Source organism: the organism of the source record quoted next, unplaced genomic scaffold (assembly GCF_019419815.1).
Source record: "Pyrus x bretschneideri cultivar Hongxiangsu unplaced genomic scaffold, Pyrus_bretschneideri_v1 Contig23, whole genome shotgun sequence".
NCBI classification, from domain to species: domain Eukaryota; kingdom Viridiplantae; phylum Streptophyta; class Magnoliopsida; order Rosales; family Rosaceae; genus Pyrus; species Pyrus x bretschneideri.
The window spans coordinates 2608377-2628318 of record NW_025999535.1 but is presented as its reverse complement, the minus strand read 5'-3'; the positions used below and the strand labels follow the sequence as shown (position 1 = coordinate 2628318).

The 19942-nt window shown below is 37.9% G+C and overlaps 1 protein-coding gene across 1 annotated transcript; it reads right to left on the bottom strand.

The window, feature by feature from the left end:
• Positions 1–350: 350 nt before the first annotated feature.
• Positions 351–2629, bottom strand: LOC103960075. The gene is made up of 4 exons (XM_009372465.3): positions 2297–2629; positions 1429–2192; positions 1154–1349; positions 351–1054 (listed from the first exon to the last, which is right to left on the bottom strand). The coding sequence occupies exons 2-4, from the start codon at positions 1873–1875 to the stop codon at positions 522–524; spliced, it is 1176 nt and encodes a 391-aa protein (XP_009370740.3). The 5' UTR covers positions 1876–2192; positions 2297–2629; the 3' UTR covers positions 351–521.
• Positions 2630–19942: the final 17313 nt, after the last annotated feature.

Sequence of the window (19942 nt, the reverse complement as noted above, 5' to 3'; positions counted from 1 at the left end):
AACGGAAATTAAAACTCATTGACTGAAACACGAACATACTACTCTAACCAACTTATTCAAAATCACACAAGCCCAAGAGATCGTCGCAATTCTCGAGACAGCGCGAGTATATACCAAGTTTTCTTCAGTCTTTCATCATCGAATTTTGTTGCCCATCTTCTCCTTCTCCTTTAAAAACAAGAAAAAAGACAATAAACAATTGAGTTTCGACAAAGAGTTTTGAAATAATAATATCATTAAGCCACTGAAAAATATAAACCATAAAATATTTACCTTTTTCTCTTTTCCTTATTTTCGCAGATTAAAATATTAAAATTTCCTAGATAATAGAAAAGCAAAGGGCAAAATAATTTAGTAAAAATATTATTTTATTGCTATTAGTACATCCGACCCTTACATCAAAAACGTGGAAGGGATCAAACGGTTGTTATGCTCTACCATTATAGGGTCATATACGATATTTCACTTAACCTAACAGTCAAAAGTAAAAGTACAAGAAAAATCCAAAAATTATCAAAATTTTACTGCTCATCTTCCATGACGGAAGCCAAACCAGTCACGATCTTTAATCCGGTCACTGACGATCTCTTGGGCTTCAGCTCCGGCGGCTTCCATTCCTTCACTAGCACCGCATTTTCCTCCTCACCAGAACTCGCCGACATCTCAAACACCGACTCGCAGCCCAACTCATCATCCTCCCGCGAGTTCTCGCCCTGACTCTGTCCCAACTCGCCAGCCACCGGAGCCTGAGTCGAATCGGAAGGCGCCGGCGTGGCTCGACTGTGAGGAGACAGCCACTTGGCCTTGATGTACTCCGCTTTCCTCCACGGCGGAACGTGCATCCCCTTCTTTTTCAAGCTTTGCTTAGCCGCCTCCGACACCACCACGATGATCCGCCACAGCAGGTCGGGTTTCCCGACGAAGATGTACGGAAGCGTCTGGAGAATCGCCTTGTAGCTCTTCGACGGCCGTGCGATCTCGAATTCCGATCTGAAATCGACGTCGATCAGCAGTCTCTCTCCTTTGACGATCACGTCAACGTAATCATATTCTCCTGTTAAAAAATTCAGTAAATGTTAGTCCTGATAAATTCCAACAATTCCAAGACGGCGTCGTATGGATCGATATATTTGGAAGGCGGAAAGAGAAGTACCGGCGGGATAGGAAGGAGCTTTTTCCCAACGAGATTTGCAAACCGACGCGTCGTATCCGAGAGCTAACAGACTATCAGAAACGACCGTTCTGCAGGTGTCGTCTTTCCGCTTGCAGCAGGCCTTGTTTTTCTCAACGATCTTCACCGCGTCGGCTAGCAAGTTCCTCTCGCTCACGCTCTGGCACGAAACCAAACCCTGTGGATAAACATTTTCGTATCAAGACGAAGTCGTTTTTTGGCTGTTGAAACTCCGGAGAATCAAATACTTTATTTACCTTGAGAAGCTCGCATGCTTCGGCAGAGGATGCCACGTTGGAGTCGCCAAAACCGCCAAACAGCTCCGATTCGTCGTCCGAACTGTCGTTGCCGTTGAAGCAGTTGCAGCGGTTCCGACTGCACCGCGCCACAGCCGATGATTGCTTCTCGGTGCTGTCCTCGATGAAATTCTGGACCATCTTCGTCAAGCACATCGAACTCGGCTCGAACTCGGCCGATCCTCCGCTGCCGCCTCCGACGACGCCTTCCTTGTTGAAATGCGGCTCCTCGCTTCCGAGGCCGGCCTTCTCTGCCGCTGCAGAGTTTTTCAGTACGTTCGTAAACGGCCGCTCGAAGAGCCGCTTGAGCCGGGACTTCGCCACCACCGGCTTGACCGCCTCGAACCGAGTCAGGTCTTCAGGACTCGTGCGAAAATCGATCGGTTGGATTTTCATTGAAAAAGGCATGACCGGCGTGATCAAGTTCACGAGAAAAAAGAAATCAGAACCTCCGATCGTCTTCACATGGTCCCTCCATTTCCACAAGGTTAAAGCTTCCTCTCAAGCTTAATCAAAAAAATTAATCCTAATTCTCTACCTATTATACTAATCAATTTTCTCTCCGCAATCAAGTTCAAAATCCGAGAACAAAGAGTTAAAATTTTACATTTAAAAAAAAAACCGAAATTACAAAATTCAAACCCCGAAAGCAAAAGGCAGAGGGTTCTAATGCCGATACATCGATCAAACACCTTCACTGACAACTCCACAGCATCTTCTCGCAACTGAGATCGACGAAGCAGAAATCAAGAAAAAAATTGGAAAAAAATAATCCGGATAAAGCTAAATTCGAGGCTCCTGAGCGAGATGAAAAACAAGTAGCAAGTACCTTTTAATATCCAATATTATATATTTCTTCTGCCTCCAATTTGCCAAACAAAGTATGGAATAACTTCAAAACTCTGCCAGGTAAAAGTCGCTTTTGCGTAGGATTTTCTCTGGAAATGCGGTTAGGGTTCCCGAGATAAGCAACGGCACGAGAACGTCATGATGCTGCTGCTGGTATCCTCAATTCCGAGACGATCGGCCGCCGGAAACTCTATTTTCCGGCGCTACCTGTTCCCGTTCGCCTGCGAAAAACCTAGAAATTTCTAGAGAGAGAGAGAGAGAGAGAGAGGTGAAAACGAAATGAGAGCTGCTTCCTCTGTTTATGGTTTTTTGTTGTTACGGAGGCAAAAGAGCAGAAGGTGTGACCTATAAAAAGAGCAGCTGCTGACTAAGACTTCGATCCTCCACGTGGATATCCTTCGTGGCAAAGCATTCAATCCGTCGAGGGAGGGTACGTGTCGTAAGCGCGAACTGGGCTCGTTAAGCTGTCGCCGTTTCGTGCTGACACGTACTGGTTTTGTGGCTACGTGGCGACTTGTTTCCGCATTTTATGTCGAAAACACCCTCGGGATTTGCTAATATTACTGGTGTGCGGTGCTTGTTTTGGAGGCTCTCGTGATACGGGCGCTCTCAATCCCAAAACCGCCTTCACGTTAGAGAGATTTTTCAATATGATCGAAATACGAAGTGGTACACAACATATTACTATATAAATAGTAGAATATGTATATTGAAATGTTAATAACTTAAAAAATATAATTTTTCACTATTTATATGAAAACATGTAGTATATCATCTGTATTCCGATCACAATAAAAAATTTCTGCTTACGTTGGTGGCGTGCTCCGAGTTTCAAAAACAATCCGTTTTCTGGTTTTTTTTTTCTTAACTTGTTTTGACTGAAAAGTCCTCCTCCGGGTGGAGATAAGAGTTTGATTGGGTATGCATTAGGGCAGATTCGTCAGTTTAGTCCATCAAACTTCCAGGTTGAAATTGGGGTGGTTGGCGCGCCTTGTATGACAGAAAGGCCCTTTTGTAAACCTGAATTAACGTGGTCCATTTTAGGAGTATTTTCTGGAAGTACCCCTATAGTAATGGTAAAATAGTTTTTGGACCCTCAAAAAAAATTATTCAGTATTCAACTAAGAAGGAATTTCTAATTGTAATATACGTTTTACACATTTTTGCATAACTTACATACAACATTATAGTACTACAAATAGACCCGAAGCTAACTTCGGGATGGGAGACACGTGCGTTGTGCCCATGTGACCAAGGTGTTGCTTAACAAAACAGTGATCGTATAGCGAATTAGTGATGCTTGTGTCTCCCTTCGATATTTGCGAAAATGAAATCCATAAAACAATTGTTCCCTCATACTACCCTATTTTTTGAAATTTTTTTTCCTCCAACTTTGTTTTTTCAATATTGTATACAAGGTAAAGGTTATATTCTCGTTTTCAACTACTTTTTTGTTTTAGATATGCTCTTTCATCTTAAAAAAAATACGTTGTTTCGGAAACTAGTGGTCTGTAAATTGTAACTGAAGCATCATAATTTGGTTGATGATCTATAATTTTGATTAAACATCAAATTATAGACCAATGTTCTTCCACCTAAGATTTACATATACTTTAAATTTATAAATGGTAAAATTTTTGAAAAGATTGGGCAACCAACCAGTGATGGTGAAAGCTATAGAGAAAATTGAAAAAAAAAAAAAAAAGCTAAAATTTGGGGTCCAAAAAACAAAGTTGGAGGATGTGGGGTCCATATTCGATGACCGTTGAGTACTTGGTGATACTCTCACTTGGGAAAGCAGGGAATTTTCCTTTTAATTTATACAAAGCCGTTTGTGTAGGGTCGTTAGCAAGCGGATCATTTTCCTAAAGATCCTAGAGATCTCATGATAGTGATCGTATATCGTACAGTTAGTATTTGTTAGATACTATTTATATTTAATTTTAAATTTTAAATTTTAAAATAATTTTTAATTGTACGATATACTATAAACGGTCACGATCACGAAATCTTTAGAAAATGATACTCGCTGGATCCTTTTTCTTTAGCAAGGCACGCGGCATTAGGGACGTTATGTCTTTTCTGTAATCTTTCGACACGTGTGCAGTAAGTGGTGGTGATAGCCGTTGGATTAATTCGGCTGACTGCCAAATCACCAACTACCCCCCTTACAGAATTTGAATCCTCACAATTACCGTTGAGAGAAATCGGGTTCGGATCTATGGATCCAGATTCCAGAGCCCGTTAGTACTGGTAGGCCCATAAGTTTGCATGTCGACAAAAGTGGGTTGAAGAGGAAAGAGGTAGGTATTCAGGTAAAATGGACCCACAAAAACACTGCTGAAATGACATATATGTCCCACCAAATTACGTACAATATCAGTCTGTAGTGGCCCTAGTGGGTAGGACTTAAATATTTACATTTATCACAAACTCTCAAGAAAGAGAGATAATGCCACCTGATGTGACCATTTGATGAGTACAAGTCCTTTGTGTTTTATCCACACAAAAACGTAGGATGCTTCTGCAAGATTTTAGGACCTGTCGGATAAGATTGGGTTTTAAGAATATATTAGATTTTGTAAAACAATATTTGTAATTCAGTGTATAGAAATAGATTAGTAACTCATCGTATTATGAATTCATAACCCTCATTTCTAGTTTTATTCATCTTATATTTGACACAACAAATAACGAACTCGATTCAAATCCTTTTTAATTGGTCGCACCTATCCCAATGGGCACACCAATCAGTCTCCGAGGGTTTTTTTCTTAGGGCTTTTAGTACGTGTACTTCGAGGACTAGCGATTCCGCAATGTCGTCGGGTGTACTTTGAGGATCCACATGAAAGTGGAAAGCATATGTCGAATCAAATGTGTTATGCAAGCGGCAATCGAGTGTGCATGGGTGGTAGCATTCGCCTCTTTGAAAAGCATGGAGAATTTACTGTCCATTACGCGTGGGAGCAACCTTTGAATAGTGTTTGGAATTTTTAGTCAATTGAATGTTCTGATATTATCTGTCGAGTGTATGCTTGTGATAGCATCTCAATTCGTTACGAGTATCTCATCCACACAGACTTGAATGACCAATTACCATACATTGTCAAATTGTTAACATGATGACGATATTCGAAAATTTGTTTATTTTATATAGTTGGGGAACTAATATGAACGGTGGAACTTCTTTATTGAATTTGTTGTTACTTGTGGGTTTGAATAAGGTATAAAGTATAGATAATGTTTGTTATTGATTTGGTAGATGAGATTTTTTTTATTATTATGCTAATGTTTTGCTTTGAGGAGGGTGCATCCAAATGGAATCTCAATTAAATTCATAAATCATTTTAGGTTTACTTTTAGTTACATCTTCTGAATGTCGATTTTGATCTCATTTTGTCTTTAGTAACTCAAAAGTCGTTATTTTATTTTTTAAAACTAAAAATTCGTTTTACTTTATCATGTTTCTCTTTTTTATCATATAGTCAGAAAAAAATACGATATGTTAATGTAAATGGGAGTTTTGGTCAACTTTAATGTAAAGAAATGCGATTCCTTAAGGAGAAGTCAAGCATTCCTAATTTTCGTTCCCTATCGAATCATCATAATTTGTAGGTTTGTACTATAACAACAATTTCCATCGTATTTAATTATAGTTATGACGTGAAGAAAAGGTTAGCACTTTTTTATTTATTTGAATAAACGATATTATCTACCCTAAAGAGGTGAGGAGTGAACTAAGTCTCAGAATCAATTAGCAATAATGTGATTCAATTGCGCCTTTGATGAAAATCGAACTTGAAACCTCTCACTTACAAGTGAAAAGAAGAATACCACTAGATCGTAGTACTAAGTGACAAATGGTTAGTGACTTATTAATTTATGATGTGTATCTATATGGGATTTCACACTTCAACTCGATCCAAAATTTTAAGGAAATATTAGTTCTTCAAGCAAGGTCATATTGGATCCCTAATTAGGGTTAACAACAATGTAAAAATATGGAAGTTAAAATTGACTTGCTAAACTGCCACTTTGTACTACGGTATATTAGTATTCCTCTTCACTTGTAAGTGCGAAGTCTTAGGTTCGATTCTCTCCAAAGGCGAATTTGAACCACATTATTTCTAGCCTATTGTGAGGTTTAGCCCACTCCCCCACTCTCTTAGTATAGATAAAATCGTTTGTTCAAAATTGATGAATAAACTTTTAGGCACATTGGTCGAAAATGTTTATTCGCTTACGTATATTCAAGAGAATGGATGAAAAGAATTGAAGTCTTGTCGTTAACACAGGAGATGTGATTGAATTTATGTATGATATAAGAAGTCAGATGAGAAAGACGGACCAGACTAAACACTTTGAATCCGGACAGATAACACATTACCCATAATGTCATAGTGTGGCCAATATGAACGATAAAGGATATACTATTTTGCTTGTATTTTTCCTCCATAAGGTGATTGCTTGAAAGCATTGGACCTGCATCAAGGGAAAGGGTGAGTGGATTATCCATAACTAATGGTAGGCATGACAAAGCTTATGCTTCTCCTTGAAGTAAGGTTTTGCCCTAATTGTTATTAACCTGTTGCTTAATTAGGATAAGGGATGGAACAAAGGTGATGCTTTTCTTTGATTTGTGCGTGCATGACCTTTTTCAGATATTACAACTATTATAATAATTATTTTCCTTTTATGTACACGACCTAATTGTTTGCTTTTCCGACATGGGCTTTTAATTTGAGAAAAACTAATGAAAATGGTTTAAATTTTTTTAAGTTTTAACAATAAGGACAAAATAAAAGGTAAAGTGAATAGTACCAGGATTGACTTTTTAGTGTTAAAATGTGATTTTTCGTTAAAGTGAACAGTACCGAGAGCTTTTCGTTAAAGTTCCCTTTAATTTAAGGTAATTTAGTCAAAGATCAACAAAAACTTTACTATTTAGTCATATATCAATGACATATTTTTATTATGGACTTAATCAATGATATATTTTTGTTAATTAGGAATAGGTCAATGATAAATGCTACATGGGCTTTAAGGCATTATCATAGTTAGAATTTTACCCTTCTCTCCTTCTCTCTCATTTTTTTTCAAAAAAATTGTGATTACATGCTGCCCGACCCTTCTCCTCCACCACACAACTACCTGCTAACCAGATTTGCGAAATATGCAATCAAGCCGTCACATGCACTCCGTTTTCCCTCGCCAAGACACCACGTCGATCTCTCTTAGCCTTCTCCCACTCCCGATCTAGCAATTTGTTCTTGGTGAGACTGTTTGACGACGCCACACCACCGCCACCACCTGCAGGAGAAAAAAGACCCGAAATTAGACCTAAAAAGCTCTGATTTCAATACATACACCTCGTTGCTGCCATCTTTCACCAGCAAGGCCTTCTCGTTGAGCCCAAAACAGGTAAAGTTGTGATGAGCATCTGCGAGGGATGAATTTGGGGTTGAATTTTATAAGTTTTGATGTTTTCTTCTTTTGGGTTTGAAATCTTTTTGCGTTTTGATTAATTTGATGGGTTATATCTCCTTTTGTTCTATGATATGAAATTTATATTTTTTTAAAGAAGTAATTTTATGGGTTGAGAAAGACTCCGTGAAATGAGGAAATAATGACGGGAAGAAGAAGAGAACCAAGAAACAGACACTTTAATGTAGTGTCTGAATAGAGATGTAAAAACAAGAACCAAGAAATGGACACTACATTGCAGTGTCTAAATCAAAATGTAAGAAGGAAAAAAAAAAAAAAAAAAAAAAATAGGAAACAGATTGTAGTTTTTGAATCAAATGTAAAAAAAGACAAACAGAACAGGAAACAGACACTGTATTGTAGTGTCTCAATCCAAATGTAAAAATAAAGAGTCACGCGAAGAATGAAGCATAGAAGGCGTGTGAGTGATGTAAAAAAGGGAACTAGGAAACGGACACTGCAATGCAGTATTTGAATCCAAGTGTAAAAGACAGAGTCAGGAAACAGACACTGCGTTCCAGTGTCTGATTCATATTGACCTATTCCAAAATATGAAAAAATATGAGAAATGGGGTGTCAGTTGAAGTGGGTGTCAACTGTAATGGCAGATTTTGTGATTTTGTTATTTTATATTTAAATGTCACAATACATGATTGACCTATTTATAATTAACATAAATATTGTTGACCTACTTTCAATATGATAACTTTATGTTGATTTTATACAAAATCACCCTTTAATTTATTTCTCAATTTGTAGAGAAATCTTTTAATGTGTTTGGAATTGAGATAGTACACAATATGTTAGTACATAAGAAGATGATAGTTTTATTTTTTAAGTGTCTCTCCGCTTTATAAGGAGATTCTCTAAAAGTGAGACTCTCTATGGACTCTTCGCCACCTCATGTTTTGGCACAATTATCGTGCCAACATTATGAGACATTGTGCCAAAAACATGAGGAGCCGGAGAGTCTATTAGAGTCCTACTTTGAGAGTGTCTTCTTAGCATTTCTCTCTAATTTATTCCAATTTGTGGAGAAATTTCTTAGTGTGCCCGATAAAGAGAGTGGTATACCACATGTTATTATATAAGTGAAGGGAAGTTTTATTTTCTAAGCGTACATCCACTTGTATAATGACATTGTAATATACCTCCTCGTGTTCCGAGCACACTGAAAAATCTCTCTAATTTGTAAGGTCTTAATGACTTGAAGGTTTTATTATTTGGCATTTGCTTAGACTCAAATATGAAGGTTTTCGATCTTTGTCTTCAAATCAAGTAGTTATTTTTATCTTGCAAGTCTAGAGAGACTAATGACTCGTTTGGAAATGTTTTTAAAATGATTGAAATTGCTTTAAAATAAATATTTTTAGGTTCCAGAATCACTTAAAATGCTTCTTCAGGATTTGCTTGCATTTCTTCTAAGAATTAGTTCCAACAATATTTTACTAAAACCGTTTTCAGTAATTTTATAAAACCCTTCCATACTAACTCTAATTTTTTATTACATAACTTTTTCCATGCAGAACGACTCACAAGTGAAATAGAAAGCTAGCTCTTTACCTAAAACAATTTGAAAGTGTTCGACCAAGCATAAAAATAATTGAATGCAATTGAAATATGGTAAAATACTTGTTCGATTTAATATTGGAATGGATGGCGTAATATCCTTCATGAAAATGATATACAACTAACATGAATAACCTAACAGAGACAATACTCTAATCAATATCACTGGGCGTTAAAAAAGCAATGGAAATTGACGAGTTTGTCCTTAAAATTTGGATAGTGTTGTAGGCCTATTTGACTGAACTGTATAAAGAACAAAGAGGGAGAGGGGCCGGCAGCAAGAGAGAGAAAAAAGAGATATGTAATTCTGAGGTGCGTATTATATCACCCCTTATGCCTTTATTTATAGTTGTAGGATAAGTAAAATCCTTACCCTAATAGGATTACATCTCTAATAAGAATTAAACTATTAAAGGGAATATACAAGATACTCCTAGATACAATATAGGATTTACACAATCACATTCCTAATCCAATTGAACTGCAACTCCCCCTTGAGTGTGTAAATACTCAAACAAAACATCGCATCAAATCTTCAGCAAATGAGGTAGAACAGTTGATGAAGTCGTCAGCACAACGGGTGAATGCGAGTCTCAAATATAAGAAAGTAAGTATGCATTGGTAGTAAAACTCATAAAACTTCGCTATGGTAAAACCCACAGACTAAGGAGAAAAGTGAGAAATATGCATAATGTCCAAAACGAATGTCAAATAGGACGAAAGTAGTGAACTCAATGGAGTATGATAATCCCAGGATGGGTGCCTCATGAAAACCTCGTTAGGTAGCAAAAACTCAGTGGGAAAAATGCTCTTAGTTGTAGGAAAAAGAGTACATTAAGATCAAGTGAATATGCTTCAGGATATTCCCCCTGAGTTAGACATAACTTCCAAATAAGAGAACTACAAGCAATTTAACTCAGTTAATTTACGCATACCGATTCCTTGGACGAGCTTCTGAAAAGTAGACTTGGGCAATTACTTGGTGAAGAGATCGGCCAGGTTGTCCTGGGAACGGATTTGCTTGACTTTAATGTTCTGATGCTGTTGTTGCTAGTGAGAGTAAAAGAACTTCGACACTATGTGCTTTGTGTTGTTTTCCTTGATGTATCCCTTATTTAATTGCTCAATACATGTTGCATTGTCTTTAAAGATTGTCGTAAGAAGGTCAACGACGGAAGAAAGACCACTAGTGCTTCGAATATGTTCCATGACTGCTCTCAACCAAAAGCACTCAAGCGATGCTTCATGCAAGGCGAGAATCTCAGCATGGTTCGAAGAAGTCGCAACTAGAATTTTCTTGGTAGACCTCCAAGATATAGTCGTGTCTCTAACAGTAAAGATATAACCCATTTGAGAACTTGCCCCATGTGGGTCAGATAGATAACTAGCATCTATGTAACCAACAAGGCAAGAATCAACTCGAGGACCCAGGGGGCAGTTGCTCCTCTCGAGGATTCGTGGGCGTAGAACAAGCCCAAATCCATTGTACCTTTGAGGTAGCAGAAAATATCTTTAATATCATTCTAGTGTTTAAGTGTAAGGGCGTTGCTTTATCTAGCCAAAAGATAAACAGCGAAGAAGATGTTGGGTCTAGTGCATTGAGCAAAGTACAATAAAACACCAATTGCACTTAGGTATGGAACTTCAGGCTCCAAAATCTCTTCCTCATCCTCCTTGTGACTAAAAGGTTCTCGTTTAGCATCTAAAGTTCGAACAACCATAAAAGTACTCGAAGGCTTCGCTTTATCCTCTTTAAGACGTCGCAACACCTTTTGGGTGTATTTTGATTGATGTACTAGGATTATATCCGAACAATGTTCAATCTCCAGGCTGAGACAATATCGAGTTTTCCCAAGATCTTTCTTCTCAAATTCTAATTTCAAGTGCGCGGTAATTTCCTTAAGCTCTGCAGGAGTCCCGATGTGGTTCATGTCGTTGACATAAACTGCAACGATCGCAAATCCATAATGTAACTTCTTAATGAACACACATGGGCATAGTTCGTTGTTCACATAACCCTGACCTGTCAAATATTCACTCAGACGGTTATACCACATATGCTCGGATTATTTCAATTCGTGAAGTGATCTCCTCAATCTAATCCAGAGAGTGTTCTATGGTTTAGAACTATTTGAACCAGTCAATGGTAGTCATTTTGGAATTTTCATGTACATTTTCGTATCTAGATCCTTATAAAGATACGCAGTTACCACATCCACAAGCTGCATATTCAGTTTTTTAGAAACTACCAAACTGATAAGGTAACGAAATGTTATGACGTCTCTTACAGGGGAATACGTCTCCTCATAATCAATCACAGGGCGTTGAGAAAAGTCTTGCACTACGAGGTGTGCTTTGTATCACACTATTTCATTCTTCTCATTACGCTTCCTCACGAAAACTCACTTGTAGCCCACACGCTTCATATGTGGTAGAGTAGGAGCTACAAGCGCAAACACCTTACGTTTTGCGAGCGAATGGAGTTCGACCTGGATTGCTTGTTTCCAGTTTGACTAATTCGTTTTACGTTGACATTCATCAACGGAACATAGTTCAATGTCATCACTAAGCATGATGTCAGATGCAACTGTATACACAACTGCATTGTCGACAATCATCTCATTCCGATTCCATACCTCATCTAATACTACGTAATGGACAGAAATCTCACGATTATCCTGAGGTCGGGTTGTCTCGTTTAAGACATCACCATAATCTAGAATAACACATGTGTTGGAACATATGAGTAAGCAATGGTTGGATTCAGACTAGGGTCACAAGTTTGTGCCATTTTCCTTTTCTAGGGTTGTGAATCTTTGAACCAGGGAGCCTGCCATGCTTCAAGGTTAGAGCAAGTGATTGGCTAGCCACCATTGTACCTTGTCGTGTAGGAGGTACGGCTGTCCCATCCTCAGGGTTGATCCGGCCTTCCACGGCGGTGTTACGACGTACGTTAAGTACGTCCATCCTTGCAAGTGCATTTACAGCGGGTATATGTGGTCTCATCACCTTTGCTAGATTAGTAAAAGCATCTGACATGCTTTGAGTGATGCTCTGAAAATCTAGAATACGCTGCATTTCAGTTTTAGATTGAGGGGTGCAGAGAGATGAGACATAGTGGGATTAAGCCATGACAAGTCGCGGTATTCTACAGGAACGTTAGTGACTTTATCTCCCCCTAACGACAGAAAGACTGTTTCATCGAAGTGACTGCAAAACGTGCGGTAAAGAGATCTCATGTCAAAGGCAAGTAGCGAATAATGGATGGAGAATCATAACCGACATAGATTCCCATTTTTCTTTGAGGACCCATTTTGGTACGTAGTGGCGGCACTATTAGCACATAGATTACGCACCCAAACATACGTGAATACGAGACGTCAAGCTCATATCTAGTAACCAACTGCAACGGTGAATGAGTTTGGATAGTGGTGGGCCTTAGGCGGACCAACATAGTTGTGTGCAATATTGCATGGCCCCAGGCAGATGCTGGCGAATTGGTTCGCATAACCAAAGTTCGAGCTATCATTTGAAGGTGCTTTATGAAAGCTTCTGCCAACCCGTTTTGGGTGTGAACATGGGGTATAAGATGTTCTACATCAATCTCAACAGACATGCAATAATCGTCAAAAGTCTGTGACATAAACTCTCCAGCATTATCCAGTTGAATCAACTTAATCGGATAATCAGGGTGGTGAGCCTTAAGCTTAATAATTTATGCTAGGAGTTTCGCAAATGCAGCATTGCATGTGGACAATAAGCAGACATGTGACCATCGCGTCGATGCACTAACCAACACCATGAAGTATTTAAATGGTCCGCATGTTGGTTGGATAGGTCCACAAATATCTCCTTGAATCCTCTTAAGAAACTTAGGGGGGTTGTGAATAATCTTTGTAATTAAAGGTGAATATTCAACTTCTCCATGGAGCATGCTTTGCAAGCGGATAGCCGGGATAAGATTTCAAGTGATGCCCATGTGATACTTTAAGGATACGGTGCATCATATCTTATCTGGGGTGTCCCATTCGATCATGCTAAAGTAGCTAAGTGTCCTAGAAACCAACCATAGAGCTGGCCACATGGTGTGTTTCGAGGGCTCTGAATAGTTGTTATGTACAACCTACTCGGGAGACATTCTAGCTTCTTGTGAATATGCTTCCGGCTATATTCGTAAGAAGTGATACAAAGAAATTCAGTACCATTCTCTTCAGTGGTTTCAACATGATATTGATTATCTCGAATATCTCTAAAACTTAGCAACATTCTTCTGGAACGTGGAGAATAGAATACCTCTTTAATGGTTAATTCAATACCATTGGACAACATTATACGAGCCTTTCTGTATCATTCTATCAAGTTGGATAGGCCCGAGAGGGCTTTCAGAGATGCATTCTTAGGTACGAAGTTAGTAAAATAGTGTTTCTCATGCAATATGGTATGCGTGGGTGAACTATCAGCAAGATAACTAACTTCCCCATTAGTCATACCTAGAAATAAATTAATTGAATCAGTCATATGAATAAAGATAATTTCATTCATTCAATTAATCAATTCAAAAAATAATATCCATAAAATAATTATCCATAATTCAAAACAAACCAAAACCAAACAAATAATTCCAAAGTCTTAGAAAAATTGTCCAAAAATTAAAACATAGTCCTAAATTTAAGGGGGGTTCGGCCATTCCTAGTGGGTTCGAACGCCCTTAACATGTCTTAGAAAAATAAAACTTTATTCTTCCATAGGAGCGGATGTCTCCTGAAAATCTGAAACCTCCAGAGTTGTAGTAGTATCTTCGGGAAGTTTTACAAGCGCAAAGTTAGACTCACAACGGGAATGATACTTGGCAATAGCCTCTGGGTTAGCTCGGCATTCTCGTGACCAATGATCATTTGATCCATATTGGTAACACATGTTCAGTTCAATGGAAATCGATTGAATAATAACTTTTCCCTTGTTCTTGAAGTTTGGGACCTTAAGGGCAAGGGGTCAAATTTCCTCCCTTGGGTGATTCTTGGGTGGGCCTCTGTTTGGTAAACCTTAGGCCCGTGGTGGGCCTTGCTGCCTATACCATGGCCACGATAGGGTTTCCGTCGGTTGTGGCTACTAGAATTGGTCGCATGCGCTTCAGGCATGGCGTTCGAGCTAGTCGGTTTAGCTTGATGATTTTTCATCAAAAGCTGGTTCTGCTTTTCAATGAGAAGTAAAATAGAGATCAAATCCAAAAATTTGGTGAACTTCTGTGCCCTATATTGTTACTGCATGGTAATATTGGTGGCATTGAAGAATAAGTTTTCTCCAGAAGATCATGTTCGATTAAGTCTTCTTTAAAGAACTTAAGCAGTGATCAGATTCTACAAACTTCAAAGTTGTATTCATTTACATACTTAAAGTCTTGGAAGCGTAAATGTTACCAGTCGTGTCTTGCTTCAGGCAAGTAAATGTCTTTCTAGTGATCGAAGCGATCCGCTAAAACGAGCTAGAGGGTACGTGGATCCTCCTCTACGAGGTACTTGGTTTGCAGTGCATCATGGATGTGTCTTTGGATAAAGATCATAGCAACAGCCCTTTGAGTTTCGTCGATGGGTTTATTGTCGATTGGTTCTTTGATTGTAACTCTAAGACTCTTTGTAGTAAGATGGAGTTTCACTTCTTGAACCCACTTCAGGTAGTTTTTTCCAGAGATTTCTAGAGCGGTGAAATCGAGCTTGTTCAAGTTCGACATGTCCTTAAACAGAGGGTACAACAAAACGTGGTCAGTCATATGGAAATCCATAGACATGCATTGTAGAACATTTGGGTTCTATAAACATGTATTGGTTTAATTTAGGCATGAAAGCTACAAGTTTCATGTGGTAAGTTTTGAATGAAAACTTCGAGTTTCAAAGGCACTAAATTTGAAACTACATGTTCGATTTAGTTATGAATGTTTAGTTCATATAGAGGTACATGCAAAAACACAGAATACAATATACAATAAAATGTAGTGAATTTGTGGATTGATTTAGGAACCCAATTGTGAATGCATCGAGACTACGAAAGATAGTCAACGGTTCAAAGAAACGAAATAATTTATTGAATCGTTAATGCCAAAAAAATGACTTCAAGCTAATAATTTTGGATTAATTGTCAAATTAATGGACTGCTGGTCACTTTAATTAATTCAATAGATTGAACCATAAATGGTCGATCGTTGAAGCAAAAAATAATAATAACATTTGGGTTAAAATTATTAAAAATGCCAAAAATTAGCACTGGATTCGAAGAACCATGGCTCAATAACATTGGGCTTGGGTGCCGTGAGTAGGGCAAAGCCCTAAAGGGCTTAGTGGGCTCGGGTGGCTGCAGAAGCAGCCTAATACATGGCTACAGGCCACGGGCTGAGAGATGGGAGGCGCAGTAACAAGGCTGTTGGTGTTTAGGCCAAAACGACTTAGGGGCATAGGCCAAGCATGGGGCTAGCCTGCGATGTGGGTGCGCGTGAAGCCCAACAAAGCTAGCTTTGGTTTTTGACGAAGGGAATAAGCCCAACCTACTGAGCTGGTTGTTTGGTTGAGGGCCGGGGCTCGGACAAAACCTAACAAGTACAAAGGCTGCTAGTAGATCGGGCCAGCAAGGCTGCAGGCCTGCTGATGGGCTCGGGGGCTTCAGGCCTGTGTGAAACTTAACTCAAGCCGAAGCCTGGTTGTCGCGTGAAGAGGCAGCAAGCCCAAAAAGTTGATGTGAATGATATGTCCCAAGGTGGTCCACGCAACTGGGCTTCAGGCTAGCGACGAGGCATGGCGGCGGTGGTGCCAATGGTGGCGTGGCTGGGATGTCGTGGCCCAATAGCAAAAAAAAATCCCTTTTTTTTTTTTTTTTTTTTTGAAATCTAAGCAATTTCGATACTTTGACTCACAAATTCCACATAGCATAATTGCGTATTGCATGAACAAGTATATATATTTACAAAATATATGAACATATACACAATATATATATATATATACACTGAAGGGAAAATATAAATATAAGGGGTTCACGCATCATGTGGAATGTTTTCATGCTTTAAGGTTTTTTCAAATATCTTAATTTATTTTAGAAGAACCTGATTGGCAGAAAGCAATTGAAAGCCTTTGATTTTGTTAAAGAGAATCTCCTCATACGATCCTTCAGTTCCTTAGTTTCTGGCAAAAGCATGCTGATAACGTGTTGTAAGCCTATTTGACTTAACTTTATAAAGGACATAGAGGGAGAGGGGCCGGCGACAACAGAGAGAAAAGAGAGATATGTAATTATAAGGTGTGTATTGTATCACCCATTTATGCCTTTATTTAGAATAGTATGATAGATAGAATCCTTACCCTAATAGGATTACATCTCTAATAGGAATTAAACTATTAAAGGGAATATACAAGATACTTCTAGATACAAAATAGAATTTATACAATCACATTCTTAATCCAATAAAACTGCAATAGATTGGATTTTTTTGGAAGGCTTTTTTTATCGAGGCTCGCATCATTGACACCCAACGTCTAGCTTGCAGCCTCTTTATTTTTTAGTTGCTTTTGTATATAGTTAGGATTGTTGGTGAGTTACTATATTTTATTCTCCATGATGGCAATCAAGCGGCGTATTTCTTTAAAGATGCAGTTTGAATTTTTGATATTCATGTTTGAGTACGGATAATAGACTGTTATCCTTTGTACTATCTTTTTGCTGACTACTAAAGCAGTCTATTAAAAAAAAATCGAATTCAAGAATATTCCTCCAAATGAGAGGGGATTGGGCAAGCTCACACTCCTTTTTAACCTTTAAATTTTATAACATCCAAATATCCTAATTAAAAGTGTTGTGAAGATTTTTGATCATTAAATGACATAGATGATGATATGAATTATAATTTTTTTTAAATATACTAATATATATTTAAAAAACTTAATAAAATTAAACTGAAAAATAAGGAAAAAATAATACTCTAACGTCAAACCATGAAACCCAGTTGGAAATAACGTGAGAGTTTTTGGTGTTATAATTTTTGTCATCGTTCACGTCATTTAATGATTAAAAGTCTCTATATTGCTCTAGGGGAGAGGATCCTCTTTGAACCCAAACCCTCCGGATCCTCCTTCTTCTTCTTTTTTTTCTCTGCAATTTCTTGTGCTTCCTCCTCTCCTTCAATTCTTCTTCAATAATAATCTTTTCTTCTTCAATTATGAGTCTTCTTCTTCACTTTTTTTTCTGTTTATCGGGAAACTTTAGAATCACTAGTCGTCGACGACTGTTGCAACGTTGCCAATAACTAGCTCCAAGAGGCCACGACACCGAGTCAGCCTTTAAAGAAGAAGGATCTAGAGGATCCAGTGGGATTAGGTCTAGAGAGAATCCTCTTCCCTTAATTAGGACCTTTAGGTATTATAAATTCTAAAAGTATAAAAAAAAAAAAAGCGTAAAAATATTTGTTTGCTAGTTAAACCCGTTTATATATTGGGTAGTGTCGTTCATACGCTTATTTTTACTTTTCAAATACATATTTCAATTTTTGATCATCAGATTAAATAAATTGAAAAATATTGATGATCAGAAATTTACAAAGATGTATAAGAGGTAAAAATGAACTTTTGAATTACACTTCCCTATATATTTCACAATTAGTCCTGATGATGTGCTTTACCCAAACACACACGCATAAATGCCTCCTCCTCGGGCTGGATTTCGGTTGTGGGCCACAGAGAGGGATGGACAACCGTCTTAGGGTCAATGGGTCCCACACACCCAATGCCTTTTACTGGTGGGCCTCCAAATAAAAGTGCTCTGTCCCGAAAATCCCATCGAGTCAAACGACATGCCGTGTATGGTGGCCTTCGTTTCCCCTTTGAATTTGATTTTCGCCGATGTGTATGTAGTAATAAAATTGTGGTGGTAACTGAATTATCAAATTGTTGTACCTTCATTTTGTTTTTACTATTACATTTTTTTTGTTGTGTTGTTCCATTGCAAGTGAAATATTTTGGGACCACACATAATTTTGGGTAAAATAATGAATGTTCTTCACTATATAAACGAGTAATCATCAGGTCTGTATTTCACACATCACGTATTGAGTTTGATTCTTCATGCTAGTGAATTGTACAATGGTGTTCAAGGGAAGGCTGAAATACTTATGTTCGTCTTCCCGGTCCCTGAAAAGTGGATTGCCGTAACGAAGTCACTAGCTGATTCTCCTTTTTTTTTTAAAAAAAAAAAAAATAAACACAAGTTTTTAGGTAATTTATGAGTAATGAATTAAGATTACAACAATTTCAAGATCTGACTCTTACAATATAACGGATAAAAATGGGAATCGTATGTTTGAATAATTTTTACGGATTCGCTTTATACACATTTCCATAAACATGAATTGTATATGAGGAATATAGAGATGATTTAATTTTGTGTTGTGACATATTATGCCAAGTCATAACCAAAGTTATCTTTCTCCTAGCTAGCATGTCAAATAAGCAATCGAGTTCAATAGTTATTTCTTGAATTTTATGTCTCTGGTTTTGTGAATCTATTGGCTCTCCTTTGCCATTTTTTCTTGAATAGTCTCAACACATGTTCGAGCGCTGAATTTGATCTAACAATAATTAATCATTCAGTTTAATCCGTTATATCGAATTCGACAATCGAATATTGTGTCAATATTTATTGCTTGTAGGTAATTAAAAAAAATCATTTTCTGAAATTTGTAATATATTTATCTTCAAGAAACAATTTCCTTTTTTATCTCTTGTACCGTCGAGATTTTCTTTAAAAAAGAAATTCTTTAGGAAACAAACAAGGAGAAACATCAAGTCAACACGATTAGTTTTTTGTTTAAAAAAGAAGCTGGTGACTTCGCCCTGTAAGTCAACCTTTTTGGAGGTTGCAAAGATTCATAGATGCATTTCAACCTCTTTCTAACTATTATTGTGTGATTCACCAGCGCCATAAATCGAATTCAGGACATGCTGTGCAAAATACAGGCCTGAAATTCATTTCCAACCACTAGACCACCCGTGGTGATTCACTGAACACAATTAGTTTAATAGTTTTAGTTACCAACTACAAATCCACAAAATTACTTTTACATACATTAAGAAAAATAAAAGACAAGATAAAAGAACACAAACATTTCGGTCAATTATTAGGGTTTGTAAAAGAGGAGAACGGATCCTCTTCGGAGCTAAGCAATCGGAGGCTCTTTATCAAACAATTTGGGCCACATAAATTGAATCCAACGGTTTCTATTAATTCATTTTTCTGGCCCACCACACACAACCAACGGCCCTGATTTAACTTGCACATCAATCAGCGACCCATATTGTTTGATGAGAAGGCTCCCACTGCTTAGCTCCGGAGAGGATTTGTTCTCGTAAAAGAGTGGTCCATCCACCTGACCCCATCGATTACTTCCCTTTTGTTTTCGATATACCTCAATTTTCAACTCAAGTCTCAATCTCATTTCCTGTATACTATCATCACCATCATGAAAACCTAGCTATCATCTCTTATCTTTTCTCTCCATTTGGTTTGCTTTACCTTATTCAATCTTTTCCTCTTGTAC

What these genes read in the sequence shown, in the direction of transcription:
- LOC103960075 (XM_009372465.3), bottom strand. Translation starts at nt 1,875, where the DNA reads ATGCCTTTTTCAATGAAAATCCAACCGATCGATTTTCGCACGAGTCCT. An exon ending in AAGCATGCGAGCTTCTCAAG is followed by an intron (nt 1,350 to 1,428) that starts GTAAATAAAGTA and finishes GTTTATCCACAG; the next exon opens with GGTTTGGTTTCGTGCCAGAG. An exon ending in AGCTCCTTCCTATCCCGCCG is followed by an intron (nt 1,055 to 1,153) that starts GTACTTCTCTTT and finishes ATTTTTTAACAG; the next exon opens with GAGAATATGATTACGTTGAC.